The sequence below is a fragment of the Monomorium pharaonis genome, chromosome 7 (genome assembly GCF_013373865.1).
Source record: "Monomorium pharaonis isolate MP-MQ-018 chromosome 7, ASM1337386v2, whole genome shotgun sequence".
Taxonomy (NCBI): domain Eukaryota; kingdom Metazoa; phylum Arthropoda; class Insecta; order Hymenoptera; family Formicidae; genus Monomorium; species Monomorium pharaonis.
Window position 1 is genome coordinate 1,106,316 of NC_050473.1, and position 19,896 is coordinate 1,126,211.

The following is a 19,896-nucleotide window of genomic DNA, read 5'->3' on the forward strand; positions in this document are numbered from 1 at the left end:
TTGTTATTTTTCATCCTTATTATGTAAAATATGTTGTATTATTGTAAGATCTTAACAATAATACAGTATTTGTATAACGAATAGTATACATATATTTTCAAAAGTCTGAATATTTCTGATACTTATAATTTGCACATATTTATTGTATAATCGAGTATACAATACCATCGACTGTGTATACAACGGTTCAAATAAAAATTTACATAAAATGTTACATAACCATATATGTATATGCATTGTATAAATACTGATTTTATTTTTTTATAGAAAGTTTTCTTTCATAATATATTTCATGACAGAAAGCTTAAAATTATTAGGCGATATAAATTATTTATTTTTTTATTATGATGTATGTTACAGATTTTGTAATTTTGAAATAAAGTGCAAAAGATTAATAAGTATCTATATAAGTGCATTAGGTGTAAATCAAACAGCGGATTTAACTTCATTACATATATATGTATATATACGAACTAATAAGTGTCATTCAACAAGTGCATTTAACAAAAATAAATTCTTTGTTACAGTTTATAATTTTATGTATACATACTTTATAACAGAATCATACTATATTTGCAACAATTAATTGCAGAAAAGTCCTAAAATTTATAGCGACAGAAACAATACTAATTTAAAAATTGGCGTTACACAACTGTAAACAAGTTCGTATTAAACGATGCTTTTTTTGATCACAATTCATGTGATATTTACAAAACTGGATATGAGGAAAATACATTTATCTAGATATCTGTAAAATATTTGTAAAATTGATAAAATAGATTTAAATAATTTGGAAAAAAAGTAATTCTCGAAGCTATTAGTCTATCATTTGTCCATCCGGTAACATGTATTTTAAATAATTCTCTATACATACGCGATAAGATAAATGCATTGTACAGCATTATACTTATCTCTCTCGTCAAAAGACTATATATATTACACACTTCAAGAGATAGAAAGAGTTTATTAAAAGGCAACACATATTTTAAGCTCTGTATTTTACTCATTACCCAAAATTGCCATGTTTTATACCCTTACGAATATATCGTATAGTATTAGCGATGACAAAAAAGCATCGAAATGGAGTACCTTCAATACATGATTCATTCAAACTAATTTATCGAACTATATTACAGAACAATAACTTACACATTGCGCACACTGTCTCTATTTCAACAAATAATACATAGAAACCGCAGTTTCTCATTAACACAAAGAAACATCGTGTTTCAATAACCGTTATGAAATCGGCTAAATCGTCTTTAAATTATCTGGCGCTAAACAATAGAATTTATCAACTGATCTTTATAAATACATATATTACATATATTAAAATATGAAGGTACAGAAGGATTATTACATATCATTTATCGAATCGTTTAATATTACTTTCATGTGAGAAAGGAATGATCATTAGTATTATTATATGCTGTTCCGTACGAAATGCACGTTAGGGAAAATACAGTGTCGTTTGCAACCTTATCGGCGCTACAGTTATTTATTTGTATATCTGTTTCGGTTTTCTTTTTTTTCCTTAGAACGGGGAAACACTTGAAGACATTATCTAAGATTACAGATTTTTACTATGTTTAGACTATAAGAGCTTCAATTTTGGACAACAACAACAATATTCGTGCGGAATTCACTACTTTATTATGCAATAAAGTAGCTCTGGATGAAACGATATATATATATATATTTATAAAGGTAACACCTGATATATTAGCTTAGTCACAACACACTAGCCGTGCAAAGAGATACTGTACCGTCTGCACGGTTCGTATGTAAAAGTAGTGGGTATATTGTACAACAGCAATTAATTAATTGCGTGGATTTCTTTAACGATTCGCCTTTCATATTTATGTATATGTATATAATCAATAAATATCGGCTCTTTTGCATAATATACTTACACGGTATCACTTCGTATTCATCAATTTTTTTGTTTCTTCTTTTTAATCCTAATAAAGCGTTTGTATTACACAATCGCGTTCTGGCAGTTGACGGACTTTCATTGAACCATCTGCTCCACACGAAAACAATCGACCCGCAGAATCTACGTGTAATTGGGTAACGCCCTGGCGAGAAATGATAATGTTATATCTCTGTTTCACGTTTAAACGAATTAATAATCGTAATGTACTTCAATACCTGTCCTATGTTTTTGAAGAAACTAGATCGTGGATGTTCACCAGGAAACGAGTAAAGGAGAGAATGGACGGTCAAACCCCATATCTACAGATAAAATGTTCGCTTATTATCATTCGAAACCGGAAGAGTGTAAAATATTTAATTAAGAAGTCATAATTTAAAGAGGCAATGCCTTATGCTACCTTAATATCGCCATCACCTGCCCCGCTAACGAAAAATTCCTCGTGCGGATCGAGTGCTAGACATTTAATAGCCGATTCGTGCGCCTGGAATCTCTGTCTTTGTTGCCGTTGTCGCACGTCAAATATATTAATGTCACCTTTCTTGCCGCCACTGATGAGCAACTGATGCTGTGGCGCTAAGATCAACGCACTAGCTCCCTGATCATGACACGTAAAGCCTAACGAACAACAATCCGATCAAGAACAATCACATCATAATTACGGAAAAGACTCTCATTTGTTAACAAGTTAAATCATATTAAATGTATAATATGCATCGATTACTCGTACCTTGTACAAGAGATTTATTTTGTGGAAGTAACGTGTCCCATAATGCTACGTTCCGTCCTTCCGAGCCGTGACCTGCGGTGGCTACAAGACTGCACGCGCCGAGGAAGACGAAATCCGAGGTGACTTTGCTGTGACATTGATAATTCTGAAACAAATTTGACAGTGTTAACAGCAAACGGACGTACTAAATATTACTTCCAATGTTTTTTTTTAACAGATTAGATTCTTACGAAGAACGGCCGAGCCGTTCCTTCTCGGCAGGCCACTTGAAACAGACTCAGATGACCATCGGAATCAGCCACACCGAACTTATTACCATGCTGAGAGAATCGCACGCGGGTCACTTTAGCAAAAGTACCAGGTGCTCTCGGAGTAGCGACGGCTGTCTGATGTCCCCACTCCCATAACGATACAGAACCATCCTGCGATCCGGTTAAGTCTAGTGCCATAAAAAACATAATATTAATAATTTGTCACATAACATTAATTACTTTAAAACTTTTTCGCTGTTTTTGCATGATCGCAAAAGAAATCAAAATGACAATTTTACTCACATAATGGTAAAAGTGGATGGGAAGAGATTCTCCTGATTCCATCGATCTTATGCTTCAGGATCTGTCAGAATAAAATAGTCGATTGAATTTGTAAATAAAGATTCGAGAAAAAAACACACATTTACACACACACACAGACGCACGCACGCACGCACGTACGCACGCACACGCACACACGCACGCACGCACGCACATATTTCATTTATATATATATATATTTTAATAGAATTAAATAAGTAACTTCATACATTCAGCAATTATATTAAGGTATAACGCAGTCTGGGTGTTAACGCAAAGTAAATTTAATGGAATTGCACATAATGAACATGTAGCATGCGTTTCAAACGAGTTGTAGCGAATTTCCAATTAAGACAATTTGCAACTGAAATTGCTTTTCGGCCCATTAGCTTGCGGAATTAGCTGTTAGGAATAGCTTCTAATTTTGTTTGTTTCTACGAATTAGCGTACTGCAGACATTTAATTAACATGTGTGGTCATGTACATAAACATGGGTCATATTGTACAACGAAATATAACAGATCTTTACGCATTCATCTTATGATTTTTATACTAAACAATGAAAAGCGTTTTTAAATTTAACACATCATCCAAAAAAGATTATATGTACAATCAGTCGAAGAGTTTGGATAGTACATGCATTAAATCCACATTTAAAATCAGGTTTATGTAATATATTTAATGTAATACTTGTGATAAATTTCATCCATGGACTATAAATAATATCTATAAAATCTAGGAGTAGATGAAACACCATAACTGCAAATCGAGTATACGCTAAAGTATTTCTTTTTTTACAAAATCTTTGTTATTATTGTTAAACTGATATAATGTAAGCAAAGAAAAATATAAATCAATGCACTGTGCATGTTGAGCTCTTAGATACAATGATAATAGCTGAACATTTCTAAAAACAGAGCTTATGGTTGAACTATAAGATCTTTCGGAAATTCAAAATATATCTGACTTGCAATATACATAAACCAGAAAATGTTAAATACTGTCAGAAATTCTCATTTTTTTAGATCAAATTTTCAACAATAAAATTGCAAGCTATAAGCTTACGAGCTTTAACATATTACAAATCAGATATTTGCTTGTTATCCAAAAATGTTAAACATGAAATTCGCACTAGAATAGACTAGGGTCTGTTAGATGTAATCTCACCGGCTTTAACAAGTGTTTGCTCCTATCGGCAACAAATTGACAGAAACGCAGGTCGTGGGAGCCAGGAAAAGCAGGCATCCCCTTCATCTGAGCGAGCGAATGAGCCGCCAGTTCAGTGACGCAGACCAAGTTAGATGTTAGGCAAGCATTGAACAAGCAACATTGTCTCTGTCACCACTTGTGCTACCCTAACCGAGTACACCACATTCACGGCTTACAAGGCTTGTCTCGCAATTTCTTTTACTTTCATACATTCAAGTGGTATATTAAAAAAGTGCTATACTTTTTAATCGATAAACGTTACCGTTATAGTCTCGATCAGATAAGAAATAATTATCAAATAATCAACCAACATTTTTTATTTTAAATAAATTGTGATATGATAAATTTGTTTCAATTAGTTATCATATAAAACGAGCAAGCCTTGAATTCCGCCGTATCCTGATATGTGAGACAGTGCACACTCTGGTCTTAATATATATGTATATATATATATATATATCATGCAATGAATGATTTTTCTTTATAATCATAATTCTTTTGTCTTTGATGCAAAATACTGTTTCTAAACTCGCATCATTTTGACTATTAAATATTGTCTAATAATATTATCTAATAATATTATCTTCGTATCAAAAATACAAAACAAGGATATTATTACAAGAGGCACATTTTAGATGGAGTGATGGCAAACAATATACAATGTATATGCAGGAACTTAGTACACATATAATGATTCGAAGAATACCCTGAATAGACAACACATTTTCTATTTAAATCGGCATAAATCTTTGCGAATAAAAGCTTAAAAATTGTTCGTTAAAACCTGTTATTTTGCCAGAAAACTCTTATTGCAAATACTTGTAAGCAATTTAGACCTTATATCTCGAAAATACTGCAAATATTTGCTAAGTTATTATTATAGTAAGTCAAGCTCTTTTATGATAATTAATTTCACTAGAAATATAATCTCTTGCATAGTAATGATTAACTGCACATTTTTTACACTCACGCACACATATGCATATTAAAACAATACATAGTGAGATTTACGGTTACACTTAAAACAAAAATAAATTCTTATTATTCTGAGATATAATAATAAATAAATAAATACGGTATAACAGAGAAAAAGTGAAATTTGTTTTATTTTTATTAACTTTAAAATAAATTCAGCATTCAAGAGTGATATATCAAATCAATAAGCACAAATACATATATAAAAAATATTAAAAAATTTTTTAAATAAAAAAATTAAATCTTGACGTAAATTAATTCAAAATATATTTACAAAATTTTGGATTATACTTATAAAATTATATTTATAAAATGACTTTTTTATCTCTTTAATATATTTAAGAATAGTTTAATATTTAATATTTATTAATACTTATTAATGTTTTTTATTCAAATATTTCATCAATTTTTAAGATCTCTTAATTTATAACATATATAATAATGGCACTTTTGACGCTATTTATAAATAATGATATAATGCGAAACTTACCACGCTCGCGCCACGTCCACTCTGACTGGCTATACCTGAGTGGGGTTGAGGACTGTTTTGCTGAGGACTCTGCGCCAACAAAGGACGATCTGCTGCCGTCTGCAAACAATATGTGTATGTAAAATAATTTGAAAAATGAAATTTATTATCGTGCTAATCGAAAAGTATTAAGCAGTACCTGTATAACTAAGAAACTAGTTGGCGGTACAGGTTCTGGATCAGGTTGTTTATTCAAATTGATAATATCAAATTCGCACTCATCTTCCAACCACGACGGAAGTTCTAGGAGCAGGGAAATATTCATCTCTTGCACTTCCCGAGGAGTAGCAAGGGCCATTAAACCTGGATTAACCTGTACACGATTATTAAACATACAATATTACTAGTACATTAAAAACATTTAGAATAAAAATATTTTCAAGACAATCTAAAATCTAAAACTTCTTTAAAAGTTTATTTTAGAGAAAGTAATTATCATGACAAGAAAAGAAGTTAAAATCAGATACCTGATTAAGACAGAAGGCACTGATGCTATCTTGTTCTTTATGGATGATCCTGACTGGTTCTGGCAAACTTGTAGTGCCACTATCACTACCCTTATCTTCTCCAGTTCCACGATGTACGCTGTCAACAACTGATTGACTACTTTCAAGTATCGTTGACAGGGATCTTCGTTTTCCAAATACTGCGCGAATGAAAATATCCTGAACCAATTCCTGTCTGACTAAATAACACCATAGACGATTGGTAGGCGCTGCGGATGCTAATCGTGTGCTGAAATAAGAATATTTCTTTATATCTTTTCTTTTTTTTTTTTTAATTTTTAATTAAACAAAATTTGCTCACTTAAAAGGTGTATTTCCTTTCTCTAATAACGATCGATATTTATGAATAGCTGGTTTCCCTGGCGTAGGAGAAGGATCTGGCGCACAGCCGGGTATATAATTCACTGGAGGTGGACCTTTAAGTTCTAATTCTTCGCGCAAAGATTCTTGCCATTGTGCAACAATACCCAACGTACCGTGAGTCAGCGGACTGCTTACAGGTAATTCTAGAATAACAAAAGTGTTACGTAAAACACTTTATTATATATTTTTATATATTTGAGATTTTATTTACAGATATCGCGTTTCATACCTTGCATTTCTATGCCGGCAACAGTCAAAAAATCTTGTAACTGCTGTTGCAGTATTTTAACTATTGCTAATCTCATTACACTCCAACTATACGAATTCGAATTACTATGTTCTGTATTATCCTTTGGTTTACTCTTTGGTTTCGAACCCGTGTCGAATACGTCTTCCTCGTCGTCTGTAGAATCTAAATCAGATACTGCAGAATCGGAAGAATCATAATCAATTTCATCTGCATATTCAGTCTCTATGCGTGGCTGAAAAAGTATTGTATAATTACTCATAATAGTAAAATAGACAGAGATAATGGATATACTGTCTCGATATTTCTCAACCATACCTTCATGAGAAAATAGGAAATCATGCTCATTTGTGGCGAAACAAATTGTTCTCTATACGTAGGCTTATCTTCTTTCATATTTGGCTGTTGACCCGTAAATTGTCCTAATAGTTTCATATTCAGCTTGACACGTTGTTTAGTCAACGACGTCATAGTGTTCCACATACCACTGGCGGTACTTTGAATCTCACTCGTCACGCTATCCGTCCGCTCAACACTAACCGTGTTACCGCCCTGATTAAAAAAAAAGCAAAAATAAAAAAGCAACACTCATAAAATATAAAACAGAGAGAATCAAGGACTAATTGTACCTGACTATTAGTGGTGCTCGCTACGCGTAGCAGCTTCTTAACTCCTCCGCCAAAGAGAGAAGCCCACGTATTATTATCAAAGTGTTGTCCTACTAGTCTGTATAAAATGTGACTATCGCAACTCGACAGAGCGTAAACGAAGAGACTCATATATGTCGCCACAAATGCCTCACAGAGCAGAATATTTAGTTTTGGGGTATCTTCGTCTTTCTCCCGAGCTAACAATGCACGCAAATTTGTCACGCCTGGCCACTTCGCAGGTGAGGTAGTTATACATATACCGTCGTCGGTTGAATACCGTCGATGATATCTATTTGAGGCAACCAAATGCCCACCCGAAAACGTTTCTACTTCAGCGACTGCTGGGAAACTAAAATATGATCACAATATATATATATTTAGAATATCAGGAATAATCTAACATTTAATTAACTTACTATATTATAAACATTTAACTTACCTATCTGGCTGGTGATGTTTCATAACGAACGTGTCTGAATCGCAAAGTGACTGGTAAATACAGGCGCTAAGTGCCACCGCTAAATCTCTCATGATAAATACTTCGCAGTAATGTGTATTTCTGTTAGGCATCGGTGGATTGCGTAACTCTACTAAAGTCTGTAGCATATCATGTGCGAGAGACTACAAAAAAGCAATAATACAGTGTTATATAATATAAAATCAATATAAAAAAGAATAAAAGAACATTGATAAGGTAAAATTAATAAGAAAATTGATATGACAAACCTGCAGATGTCTAACTGGATCAGCAACAACAGTTTTGTTGCAAGCAACGCTAGCGCTCAATAGAGGTAGTGTAGTGGGGAAAGGAAGAGGACTAAGCAATTGTTGTTGAGTCTTTTCTTGCTGCAACTCCTGCAGTAAAAGTACCAATTCCATTCTTACTGATGCTAAGCCACCACCTGATGCACCGTGCAATGAACAGTATGACAACAGTGTCCTCAATAATGTCTCATTAGCTGAAAATCACACAATATTGTTTTAGTAGACTTGTTTTCTAAAAGCTAACATATTGAGTTTGCAATATTTGCAATATTGATATTGAATTGCAACAAATTTACAATTAAAAATACAATTTCTAAAATTAAAATGTTTAAATCATTAAAATAAAAATTAATGCAATTAACCTTTCAGCCATTTTTTCCTCTTTGCAGCTCTCTGTACTTTAGCTTCAAAATCCAACTTCTCCGCCACAAGTATTTGATGTAACGTTGGCTGCTCACCGGGTTTATATGGTGGTACATCATCGACCATACCACCTTCATCTAAATATCATTCTTTTATTAGTATCACCATTTTTTAATTTTTATTAATCCGTACTCTCTAAATCTGAGAATCAGTGAAATCTTACTGATTTATTTATAATGCTATATACTTATAATTGCAATCATCAGTAATTTTATTATCTTTTAGTGATTAAAAAGAAAGTATTCTCACTAATCAAAATCACTGTTCCATTAGTATTCTATCATTGAAAACAGTGCATTTATCACTAATTGATATAATTGTACGTATAGGAAATCAGACTGTTCACTGTCATTCAATAACACTGTCAGTAAATAACACTGTGATTTCGATTTAGAGAGTAACTTGGAGAAAAGTTATTATTGTTATTCCCCTAATAGTTATGTGTACAAAATAAAAGAGAAAAATTTACATTCTGCTACGTTGTTCACGTCTCCATCTGCATTAGTACTGTAGCTGCAAAGTTGTCTTAATGCATCTACTTCTCGTTCTAACCATACATATAGTTGATATCGTAGCTGACCTCCGTCCACTTCAAAACCTGTCGCTAATGTAGACAGTTCCTCCATTAAAATTTTCAAACAGGCTACGAATTTCAGTTGTTGCGCCATAATATCTAATTGTCCAGCTGATTTTACGACATCTTCTAAAACATTAGTCACTTTTGTTAGTTAGTCATATAAAAATTAATTAATGTTAATTTTACAAAAAAAAAAGGAAAGCCTTACTATTATCGTTTTCTAATTTATGCGCATTATCCTGCTCCTTTTTATTAAGTTTCATACTCATGGGAGGACTATCGGCGTCCTCACCCTCAGCCGGTTCCTCATCATCCCAATTTAATTCCAATTTATCTTCTTCCACACGCTTGCTACTTTGAGACCAATCAAATGATGATGTACTCCAATCCATAGTTGCAGCTGTTTCTAAACGTTATAGTTAAAATTATCAATCATTTAGCACATATTCTTAATACTATATTCTTTTATTCAAAATAATATTATATCTACGTACCTTTATTATTGCTTACTGCATTTGACTCATTTCCCCAATTAATAATACCAGTATCTATTTGAGCATCTTGAGCTCTGGCCTTACTTGGGCTGTTTAATAAGCCTATTAGGATAGAAAGATCGCAATCTTTTTAATTTAGAAATTATAGATTATCAATTAATGTACTGTAAATATATATGAAAATATTATTTACTTGGAGAATCTTCGCCATTTGTTTCCATAACTTTACTAGGCAATTTAGATAAAACTTCAAGAGCAAGAGCTGGACAGCCAGCTTTAAAGTGTGCGTGTGCCGTTGTAAAATAAAGTTGCCTCTCCAGGGGTGTAATGCTATCTTCTAACAATAATTGTTTATCTGGTTGACTCTTTGTTTCTGTGCCATAACTAAATCCCGAAATTACTACAGAGTGTCCTTTCTTCTTATCTTGTGCAGTGGATGCGATATATTGTCTGATTAATAATGGATGCGTACGAAGATAAACGTAAAAGTTGAAAACGTTTGGATTTGCTAAAATAAATGTTCAAGAATAAAATCTATTTATTCTAAAATATTAATTCATGTACGTAATGTACAAAGTCAAGATTATTTACCTGTTGTTCCTTCTGGCTTATCAGATTCATCGTTATACTGAGGATGCATGTGACCGACATTGGTCAACAACAAAGTATTGAGAGAACCAGAATAATCCTTCAAAATCCACAAAGCCATACTGCGCAAGAATGGATCAGGATGCACTCTGCTCATATCTTGATTTTGCCCGTCTTTATCGCAACCTAAGATTTCTTCATACAATAATCTTCTCATATTAGGAGACGATGTATCATTTTCGTAGAGCCTAGCTATCACCATCGCGAGTTGAATGTCATTTAATTTATTTAAGCACACGTCGATGGCATCTTTCAGTGCTCCGGCAAGTAAAAAGAACGCGGCTGCATGCTCGAATCGCTGCTTTCCAAGCAAAGCAAAAGCATTCTTCAGAGCCGCTTTCCTCCATCGATTCTCGGTGAAATTATTCGAGAAAAAGGTGGTCATTCGTTCGTCTCGCTTATTCCTAAACAAACCCCATACCAGATTCTTCTTTTTCATTGCTAAGTAATAGACAGCTGCGTCTAGAGGATCTTGCTTATCCTGGAAAGCAGCCTTTGCTATTATTTCTACACATTTTTTCAGCACCGTGTTGCTTCTAATCCACCAACCAACGCCAAGTTCCTTCAGCACGGACCACTTTGGTTGACCTTTGGCATAAGACGGAATTAATCCTAGTAATTCTTCTTCTGATTCAGAATGAAACGCCCATACGAGATTATTCGACGCAACACCCTGTTTTTGGAATTGTGCTCTTTGCGCCAATGGTAAGCAGCGTATCAAGTAATTGTAATGTTTCATTGCTAAGAGGAACCTGAGGCCGCAATCGTCTAGCGAATCAGTGGATACAGTTTCGCCGTCCGGAATACCAGTTAGATTCTCTTTAGCTATCGCATTTTTCGCCGCATCAATCGCGAATCTTTCCGCGAAATCGACATTACACGTCGAAACGGTGTCTGCTAGGGCGAGCAAATGCATTTGATCGAGACTGGAAAGTCCTGGAAGATGAGTGTGAGTCAAAAGACGCGACAACAGTCTGCCTTGCCTGGGACCAAAATGAGATATTCCTTGTCTTTCCGGCACCGAGGACCGTCTATCCTTCTGTCGCGAACGTTCATAATTTTCGTCCAACATATCGTCCAATGATTCTCCTTCATCCAAATTGCTGTCGAATAGCTCATTGTAATCGTGCTTATCCTCGCTCTGCTGATGCGGTAGATTCGTTTCTTTGTCGGCCATCAACAGAGTCCATAACGGAAGTGGGGAGATGGATGTAATCTCCGCATAATCTAGCGTCAATTCCTCTGGTATCTGTGTGGTGGAACCTCTCGGTTCCAGTGGCGATGTCGTGCCCATGTAACTCACCGACATTGTTCTCGATCGTGACCAACCGCGCTGCTTCACTAGACTTTCATCATCGGCCCGCAAAGAGTACGAACTACCTATACATCGGACGAGATGTGCCAATATAGCTTTTACCCATCTGATTTTACCTGAATTCAACAGTTCCATCAACTGCTTAGGGTGATATTGCGGTAAAACAGGGCAAGCTATCCTCGATGCCTCAAACAGTCCGTAATCCGGCATGTAATCAAAACTCAAGTTTTCATTCTGCATACCGCGCTTCTTCTTGGCATCTAACATTGTCAAATTGATGCTGCTAACGCGTGACAAATGTGGCATGGAAGACACGTTTGCTAGCCGTCTCTGGGAAGTTTCGTGCGCTAATGTGCGTAGATCCTCATCACGCAAATTTCGACTCGCTTGAAACTCGTCAGACTCTTGATGCTGCAGATTCGAATGAAAGCAGTCATTTTTCGGATTCGGCTTCCACTGCGAGTACACGTGCATCTCGGAATCCATGCCGACGACCAGAATACCGTCTCGCACCCAGGATATTTGCATAGGCAGTGGCGGTAAACCATCTGCCGTTGTCAGCTCAATTTTACGCAACTTCATCCATCGAATCTCATCTACGAATTGAGGTTGAGCCAATGACGAGGTCTTTCTCAGTATCGGTCTATTATTGCTCTGGGATTCCTTCATTGCTTTCATGTTAGCTTGCGCTAGATCCGAGCATACCGGAGTAAACAGCATAATCTTGGAACCAACGCCGACGGTTAAAATATGCGAACCGTCCTCTTTGGATACCCAGTCGAGTTGCACCAGATGCTTCTGCGTGAGCGGACACGTGTTACCGTTCTCTATGATCGATTTCCGTAAAGACTGCAGAGTACTAAACGATGGAACCGCTAGCAGGCCAGCATTCGCTTTCGTGGAATCACCATTTTCTCCGTTTCTCGAAGATCTTATATCCTCGTGACTGAGAGTTTGCAACACCTGAGTGAGCCGTTGCTTTTTCTGCAAGAACCTGCTATCGTACAAATAGCTAAGATCTAGATGTTGATCTACCGGTATTCGCGGCAGATGAATATTCTTCAGATGAATCGTGTCTTCCAAGATCCATTCGCTGCCACCTGTACTTTCACATTCATATATAGCAACGCAAAGATTTACATAGCGTGAATCCGGATCGTTTTTCGTCGGACGCGTAAACGATTTTCCGTATTTATAGGCGCAAGCGATGCGTCCACTGTAAGCTGCGCTTATATTCAATGGTTGACCAGTGATATCAATAGTAGATTCTTGATCTTTCCTCGTCATTTCCCACTCACACCATTCATAATCAAGCTTGTTGTCCGGTTTCTTCGTCACTTTGCATTTCCAAAAACGCACAGTACTATCGCTACAGGCTGTCACGATAATATATGGTGCGAAGCAAGCAGGATATATTGAGGAACTACTCAAATGTCCCGCGGCAGGAGCAGCATGAATCACTTCTACACCGTCGGGTAACGGCAATTCTTGCGTGCAAACTTTTGTAGTAGTGATGAGAACGTGGCTGTTTTGATGGCGACGAGATAGAAACGTCGAGTCTAGATCGGCCTGACTTTCACGACGACTCCGGCCGCCAGTTTGACTGGCTCTGCGTGATCGTCTACCTTCCGTATGGCTTAATCTACCGGGTGTTCCCTCATCATCTTCGTCCTGAACTAAGTGAGAATCTGGCACATACATCATCGAGCCTGATAAACCGGTAGTTTCCGGTTGTGATGCTATTACCAATCGCCACATGTGCACGGTTGTGCCCTGCTGTGTACGCTCAAGAACTACTATGTAAAATGGCTCTTCAAAGATTGCAGATTGCTGTAGGTCCACCATAGCATCCAATGTGGATTCCATGAGTCCTAAGTCGTTGGCTGATGTGTCGATACCGGGCTGTTTCTCATCACTTCTCTCGCCTGTGATCAATTGCTCTTGAAAGACGTGGAGAAACTGCGTATTCTGCCAATCGTGAGTGGCGTCTGAAATAGCATCAAGTTGTATAACGCATCCTGGTCTCGCAGTCGATTGCTGAGACACTATTTTTATCCTGTCATGAATAGAGTGCCTGACACCATCATCCGATGACATATCTGTCGAGAGACTAGCCATGGAATCCATCATTCTGCTTCTTCTCTCACTGATCGATACCTCTGCCAGTAATGTTCTAGCATCAATGACAGCTTGATAAACTCTTAAACATTCTCCATCACTAGCTACGAAGCAGGCACTGGGAGAATTGGATAAATTACCCAATGTCGTGCTTGGTAATAATGTTGGAATCCAGGCTACGTTACTAAACGCCGATATCTCAGGTGAGTTAATACGTGCCAATTCAGAAACTCCACCGCTCTTAGATAAAGGTCCTACAGCATCTACGCGCCATAATATCAATTCGCTGCAAAATCCAGTGGGCGACATGATATCCTTATCCTTACATGAATCATGTTTGCTACTGAGATTTTCGTGCGATTCCGTTGATTGAGTACCAGAAAATTCGGGTATATTGTGATGGGAAGTTGTCACAAGTAGAGGTAAGACGGGATGGCAAGTGATGTCGTTTACACGGAAGCGATGTCCGGAAGCTCTACATGCATGTCCTATGCTTAACACTTGCGAAAATTTTGTTTTATCCGCAAACGTTAACTGCCATAAATTCAAAGTACCATTTGAGTGCTTTGAAACCATAGAAACAATGGGACTGGGATGAGCCAACAGATCTGCGTCTTGCCCATTTTTATTACTCTCCAATGCATTAGTTTCAGTTTTCGTTTGATTTTGATCGTTTAAATTTTCTATATTTTTCAATAATTCCTGACCTGCTTTTGAGGTCAAGGTAGACTGTTCCTCGTCTTGCTCTATAAGACTGGGTAAAGGAGTCACGGCTTCACTAGGGTCGCTTTTTGTCGAAGACTTCGCAACTTCGCGAATATTCAATAAAGGTCCACCAGTATTATGAGAGTACATTGATACATTATGACTCATCGTCGATGCATCGCCAAGCGGGAATGCATTTGGAATACGAGTGGAAAATGAAATTTGTGCCTGACGAAAAGATCCAGGATGATACTCGTCCAACCATTCAATATGCCAAATCAAAAAACTCCCGTCTATTGGATGTATCGAGAACAACAAATCTGGATTGTGATGCCAGTCACGCAGCAATGTTTCTATCTTTGTGTCTAATGAATCTGGTGCGTGGTTCATTGTAGATGTTGCATCCGTTGCTATAGAATTAATGGATGTTGTATTGCTGTAACGTATTTTTGTTTTAATAAAATAGAATTTTATATATGTTGATATAATTAATAAGAAAAAAAGAAAATTTGAATATGTACCTAAGACTGGGATGAGAGTGCACACTGTGTGCTAAACTGTGATGAGATGAGGTAGTATGTGCGGTATGATGTTCATCGCTACTGTGCTCTTCTTGACTCATTGATCGACCACCGACAACCGGTTTTTGAGCGGTTTGCAGTCGAACTCCTTTTTCTAAAACAAATATTATTATTAATAATTGTAGCTTTTTAAAACAATTTTCAAAAATATATGCAATAAGATAAATCAAATGCATACTCGGGGTACATTCATCTTCAGAATCATGTTCCACATGTTCAGCATCTTGATGTTGCAAACCTTCCTCTTTTTCCACTACTTTACGAGTTAATTCTTGCAATATATTTTCAGCTTGCATGGTGAAGTGCATTTCTTTGTTATTTAGCCAGTGTAAAATAAAATTTGGTTCTCTTTCGGGATCTCCAGTGATTAGGCTTGGTACTAGTGGTATATCTATAACATGAACGTATACTATCCACTGACAATTACCAATATTTTAATAATATTATTCAGAAGAATGTAATACCAACGTAACAAATATCAAAATAAAAATAAAACCTTTACATTACTTTATGTATTACATAATTAACATTACCAGTTTCTGCGTTGATACTTGCTGCTAAGTGAAAATGCATTCCAGGATAATGACCAGAAGTTTGATAATTGTTATGGAAATCGTGTACAGAATATGTAGACGGAAGCGTTGGTAAAGTCGGTGCAGTATGACCAGCTTGATGTTGCTGCTTAGCATGGCGTCGAATATGAAAACATGTTCTACAGAAAGAAGAAAGTTTTATTTATTATCTTATTTCACCAAAATTTCATACACATTAATTAATTGTAAAAATAGAACTGTACTTTAAACTGTACTTTGTATTTTAAAATAATAAAAAAATGTTTTTTATACTTCATATGTTTGAGTCGTTGCATAAATCGATGTTTGTGCATGTTATGATGACGATGTTTGCCATGGTGACCATGCCTGTCAGAACCCTCAAACTGACTCATATTAGCTAAACCTTCAATCTCAGGTGGTATAGTTTCTGCCCATACTCGACAAATATTATCGCGACAGGAAGTAACCAACATATTGGATACAGAGCCTCTGTAACAAAAAAACAAAAAAAAAAAAATTAAAAGCAAATATCATTTACTTATTATATAATTTAATATATATAAATTGATAATCTTTTGACTACAAAGAGTCATTTCATAATAGTTCAAATAGTATATTCATTATATATATATGTATAAAAAATTATTATGATTGTTTTATTCGTATAAATATTCATTTAAGATTAAATATATAAAATTAAATATTTCAATTTTACTAGCAAGAAAGAATGATATTAAAGTAGAATAGTGTTTTGTTGTGTTATTCACAAATAACATCAGTTACCACTTAATTGTTGACTTACTTTGGCATATATTTACTTGTCTTGCGCCAAGAAAGGTGTGTTACAGCACGTGGGTGTGCAACATAAACAAAACTAAAATTGTCACTACCCACAGATTGAGAAAAACTTGTATGATCTAAGCTTCTTGCTGGAAACACTGGAAACAAAGAATAAATTTATAATAACTGTTCATAGATATAAAAAGATCATTAATTATATAATATATACAATTTAATAAAAATACATACATTGTTTATTTTCGAACCATATTTTGACTAATCTATCATTCATTCCTGTTGTTGCAAACAAAGTGCCATCGGGACTAAAACTCATAAGATGGACTGGTGTAGCTGTACGACATTTCCATACACAATTCCAACCACCCGGATCATTTGCAACAGACATGTCCCCAGGCCCAGGACTCTCAGCTTCTCCCCCAATTGAGAATGTTACTGTACCAGCTGTTAAAAAATAAATTTGTTTTAATATAGTATAATTGTTTATGGACACAATAAAATACATATCTGGAACTCAAATAAAATAAGCTAAATATTTAATAGCATCTTTATAATACAAAAAAATATTTTATATCATTCGTGTGTAAAATTTTTAATATATTTTGCAATAATAATGTGCACTCATATCGCAATAGCAAGATGTATTATTAAAAATTTCAATGTAGCAAGCTTAAGAATTAAAAAATCTTTAAAATATATTAAAATAATCAATCTTTATCTATTTGCAACTAATATATATATATGTAAAACAAAATCACAATATTTGCAATAACATCAGTCACAGAAATAACTTTATTTGGTTCATTTGCAGATGCATTCATTCTAATTCTCTAGTTCTCATTGTTATTGGTTAAGATAATCAGATAATTGTATTTTTTATAATTATAAATTCAATGCGTTAGTAAAGCTGTAAAATGTTAACATGCAAAGCTGTACGTTCATTCTCGAAACGAATGAACTCACGATCCTGAGAAGTATTTGCTGTAACATTATGATTTCCAGTTGTGCTGATTTCTTCTGTTTTCGGCTTTGTAGCTGTAGGTAATGTTGCTGTATCAAGTAATGAGAAACATGATAATTCTAATATTTTAAAAGTTTAAGTATCAAATATATATTTCAAGTACTCATAAGGAAAAATTCAAATATTTATAAGGGGAAAGAAATCATATATCTTATATCATGCAAATGTAAAATCTTTTATCACAGAATATCAATACATTTTAGTCCAATTCGGAGAGATAATTTCTCATTATTGTACAAGATCCATTTAAAATATCAGTTTTATTGAAAAAAGAATCTAAGAAAGTAAACTTACTATGTTCTTCTTGAAATGGCGTGATATTTTGATGCCATAATTGTAACAATTCGCCACCTGTTAATAATCTTGTTCCTTCTAAATTCCATGATAAAGAAGTAATATTTGATTCTGTTTGCAGACTTCCTGTTTGAACCCATCTGTATTCTAATTGCTGTAAAAAACATTTAGAAAAAATAAGTAGAAAAAAAGTAAAGAATTTTAAGCATATGTTCTTAAGTACATATTTATAATAAAAAAATAAAACAGAAAAGAGTATTAATACAAACGTGTGAACAGGTGCTGTGTATAAGTGGCGTTGGCTCAAAAATGCAAACTTGATTTTCATAGGCTGCGGCTATTTTTCCTGTATCCGTACTACAGTCTAGACAGCTGATCCTGATATAATTGTGCACAGCTCCAGGAATTATTTGAACTCGTTCGAAATTATTGGCCAAAATCACAATATTGCAACCAGCTGCGTATGCCTGAATACATAAAGATAATAAATCATAATTTATTAAATATTTTTTAACTCTTGTATTTTCAAATAGTTTTTAAACCTTATCATATTAACTTATCATATCTTGATTCCATATCTTTCAATGTGATATACTATCACTTTAATTGTTTTGATAAAGTTTTTTAACAACTAATTGCAAAACGTTTAGCAAAAATGATCAATATTGTAATTCGCATCGCATAAAAAAATATAAGATATAGCATGTAGAACGACAAAAGGTATACATTTTCGTCGTTTGTCAAGGAAAATCCGCGAACTCGCGAACGTCTCACGTTCGTATGGTTAATCAAAGTGTCATTCGATCAGCTGACTTCCATAATGCGAGAGTAAGTATCGACTTTTGCGATCGCATACAAAATACGAAATTTCGCTGACGATGTCGGCCGTGGGGCTCGACCGATCGCCAAGGACGCGCCGTATCGGCGCACCGCCATCGTTGGCGGAACCTCACTGGCACTTACGGTGAAGGATATTCCCTCGACGGAGCCGACTGCGTAGCAGCGATCACCCGCATTGCAGGCGCCGCTGAGTATCTGATGACAATTCATGGTACCGCACGCGTCGCACACACACACACGCGCGAGACGTTAGATCATCGTCCGGCGGCGCGATCCGCCGCTCCGTCCGCGCTCGTGTCGAAGCTGTGCGCCCACCCAATGTGCGTCGACGTCGACGTCCGGGTCCGGGCGTCGCACGGTCCGGCCCCTCGTCAGTCTAAGGCTCCGCTATCCCCCGAAAGAGACGCGTCACGCGCCTTTCAAGATCGACGCGACACGATGATCGGGCGGCCGCGACGCGGCCATCTTTAAATCGACGTCCACACGAGCGACATTGTCGTCGCGAGCGGCTGTGTGCGGATGACTGGCCGAAGGTGGCTTCCGGAGCGAACGATCGCGCCGACGACGGCCGCGCGCGCGTATTGCGAATTCGCGTATCGATATGCCGCTGACGACTTAAGACTTGAGCCTCCCACGTCGCTTCAGCGAAAGGCAGATGGGGATGATATAGATAGATGATACAATTAGATAATCTATAAATTATGAAAAAACGTTGGGGTATGAAATCGATCCTCAAATTAACATTTCTACAAAATAATGATCTATCATAATTAATAATGTTTCAAAAATATGGATCGGGTATGGAACAGTAAAAATAAAAATTTAATTATTCTATCCATTGTACCCAATTGTGGATCTTTTTGTTTTTAAAGAATGAGTATTCGAATTTAATGAGTAATTCGGATTTCTTTTATAATTCAAATATTAGTGCAACGTCTATCAATCGAATGCAAAATTTAATTTAATTGCACAATTGCGCTCTGTAGTTACTTTTTCTGGTTCTTCTAAATACATGTAATCTATTATAGTAACATGAAATTGCAGTGACA

General features: G+C 35.7%; 1 protein-coding gene across 8 annotated transcripts; it reads right to left on the reverse strand.

The window, feature by feature from the left end:
• Positions 1-438: 438 nt before the first annotated feature.
• Positions 439-19,355, reverse strand: LOC105828944 (dmX-like protein 1). Of its 8 annotated transcripts, none has more exons than XM_028191769.2 (32): positions 18,971-19,355; positions 18,277-18,474; positions 18,008-18,161; positions 17,656-17,742; positions 16,924-17,136; positions 16,697-16,832; positions 16,186-16,383; positions 15,874-16,052; positions 15,519-15,749; positions 15,281-15,434; positions 10,565-15,195; positions 10,167-10,481; positions 9,974-10,075; positions 9,688-9,885; positions 9,372-9,605; positions 8,842-8,979; positions 8,441-8,673; positions 8,154-8,335; positions 7,694-8,063; positions 7,383-7,616; positions 7,047-7,299; positions 6,756-6,960; positions 6,416-6,683; positions 6,088-6,261; positions 5,910-6,008; positions 4,403-4,489; positions 3,218-3,278; positions 2,894-3,102; positions 2,664-2,808; positions 2,334-2,551; positions 2,152-2,235; positions 439-2,078 (listed from the first exon to the last, which is right to left on the reverse strand). In XM_028191769.2, exons 1-32 carry the CDS (start codon positions 19,055-19,057, stop codon positions 1,962-1,964), a joined length of 10,194 nt encoding a protein of 3,397 aa, XP_028047570.1. In that variant the 5' UTR covers positions 19,058-19,355; the 3' UTR covers positions 439-1,961. The 8 variants fall into 8 exon arrangements, with proteins under 8 accessions (XP_028047570.1, XP_012522986.1, XP_012522984.1 ...); XM_012667532.3 differs by having other exon boundaries at positions 9,372-9,602; positions 15,519-15,731; positions 18,971-19,354; XM_012667530.3 differs by having other exon boundaries at positions 15,519-15,731; positions 18,971-19,354.
• Positions 19,356-19,896: the final 541 nt, after the last annotated feature.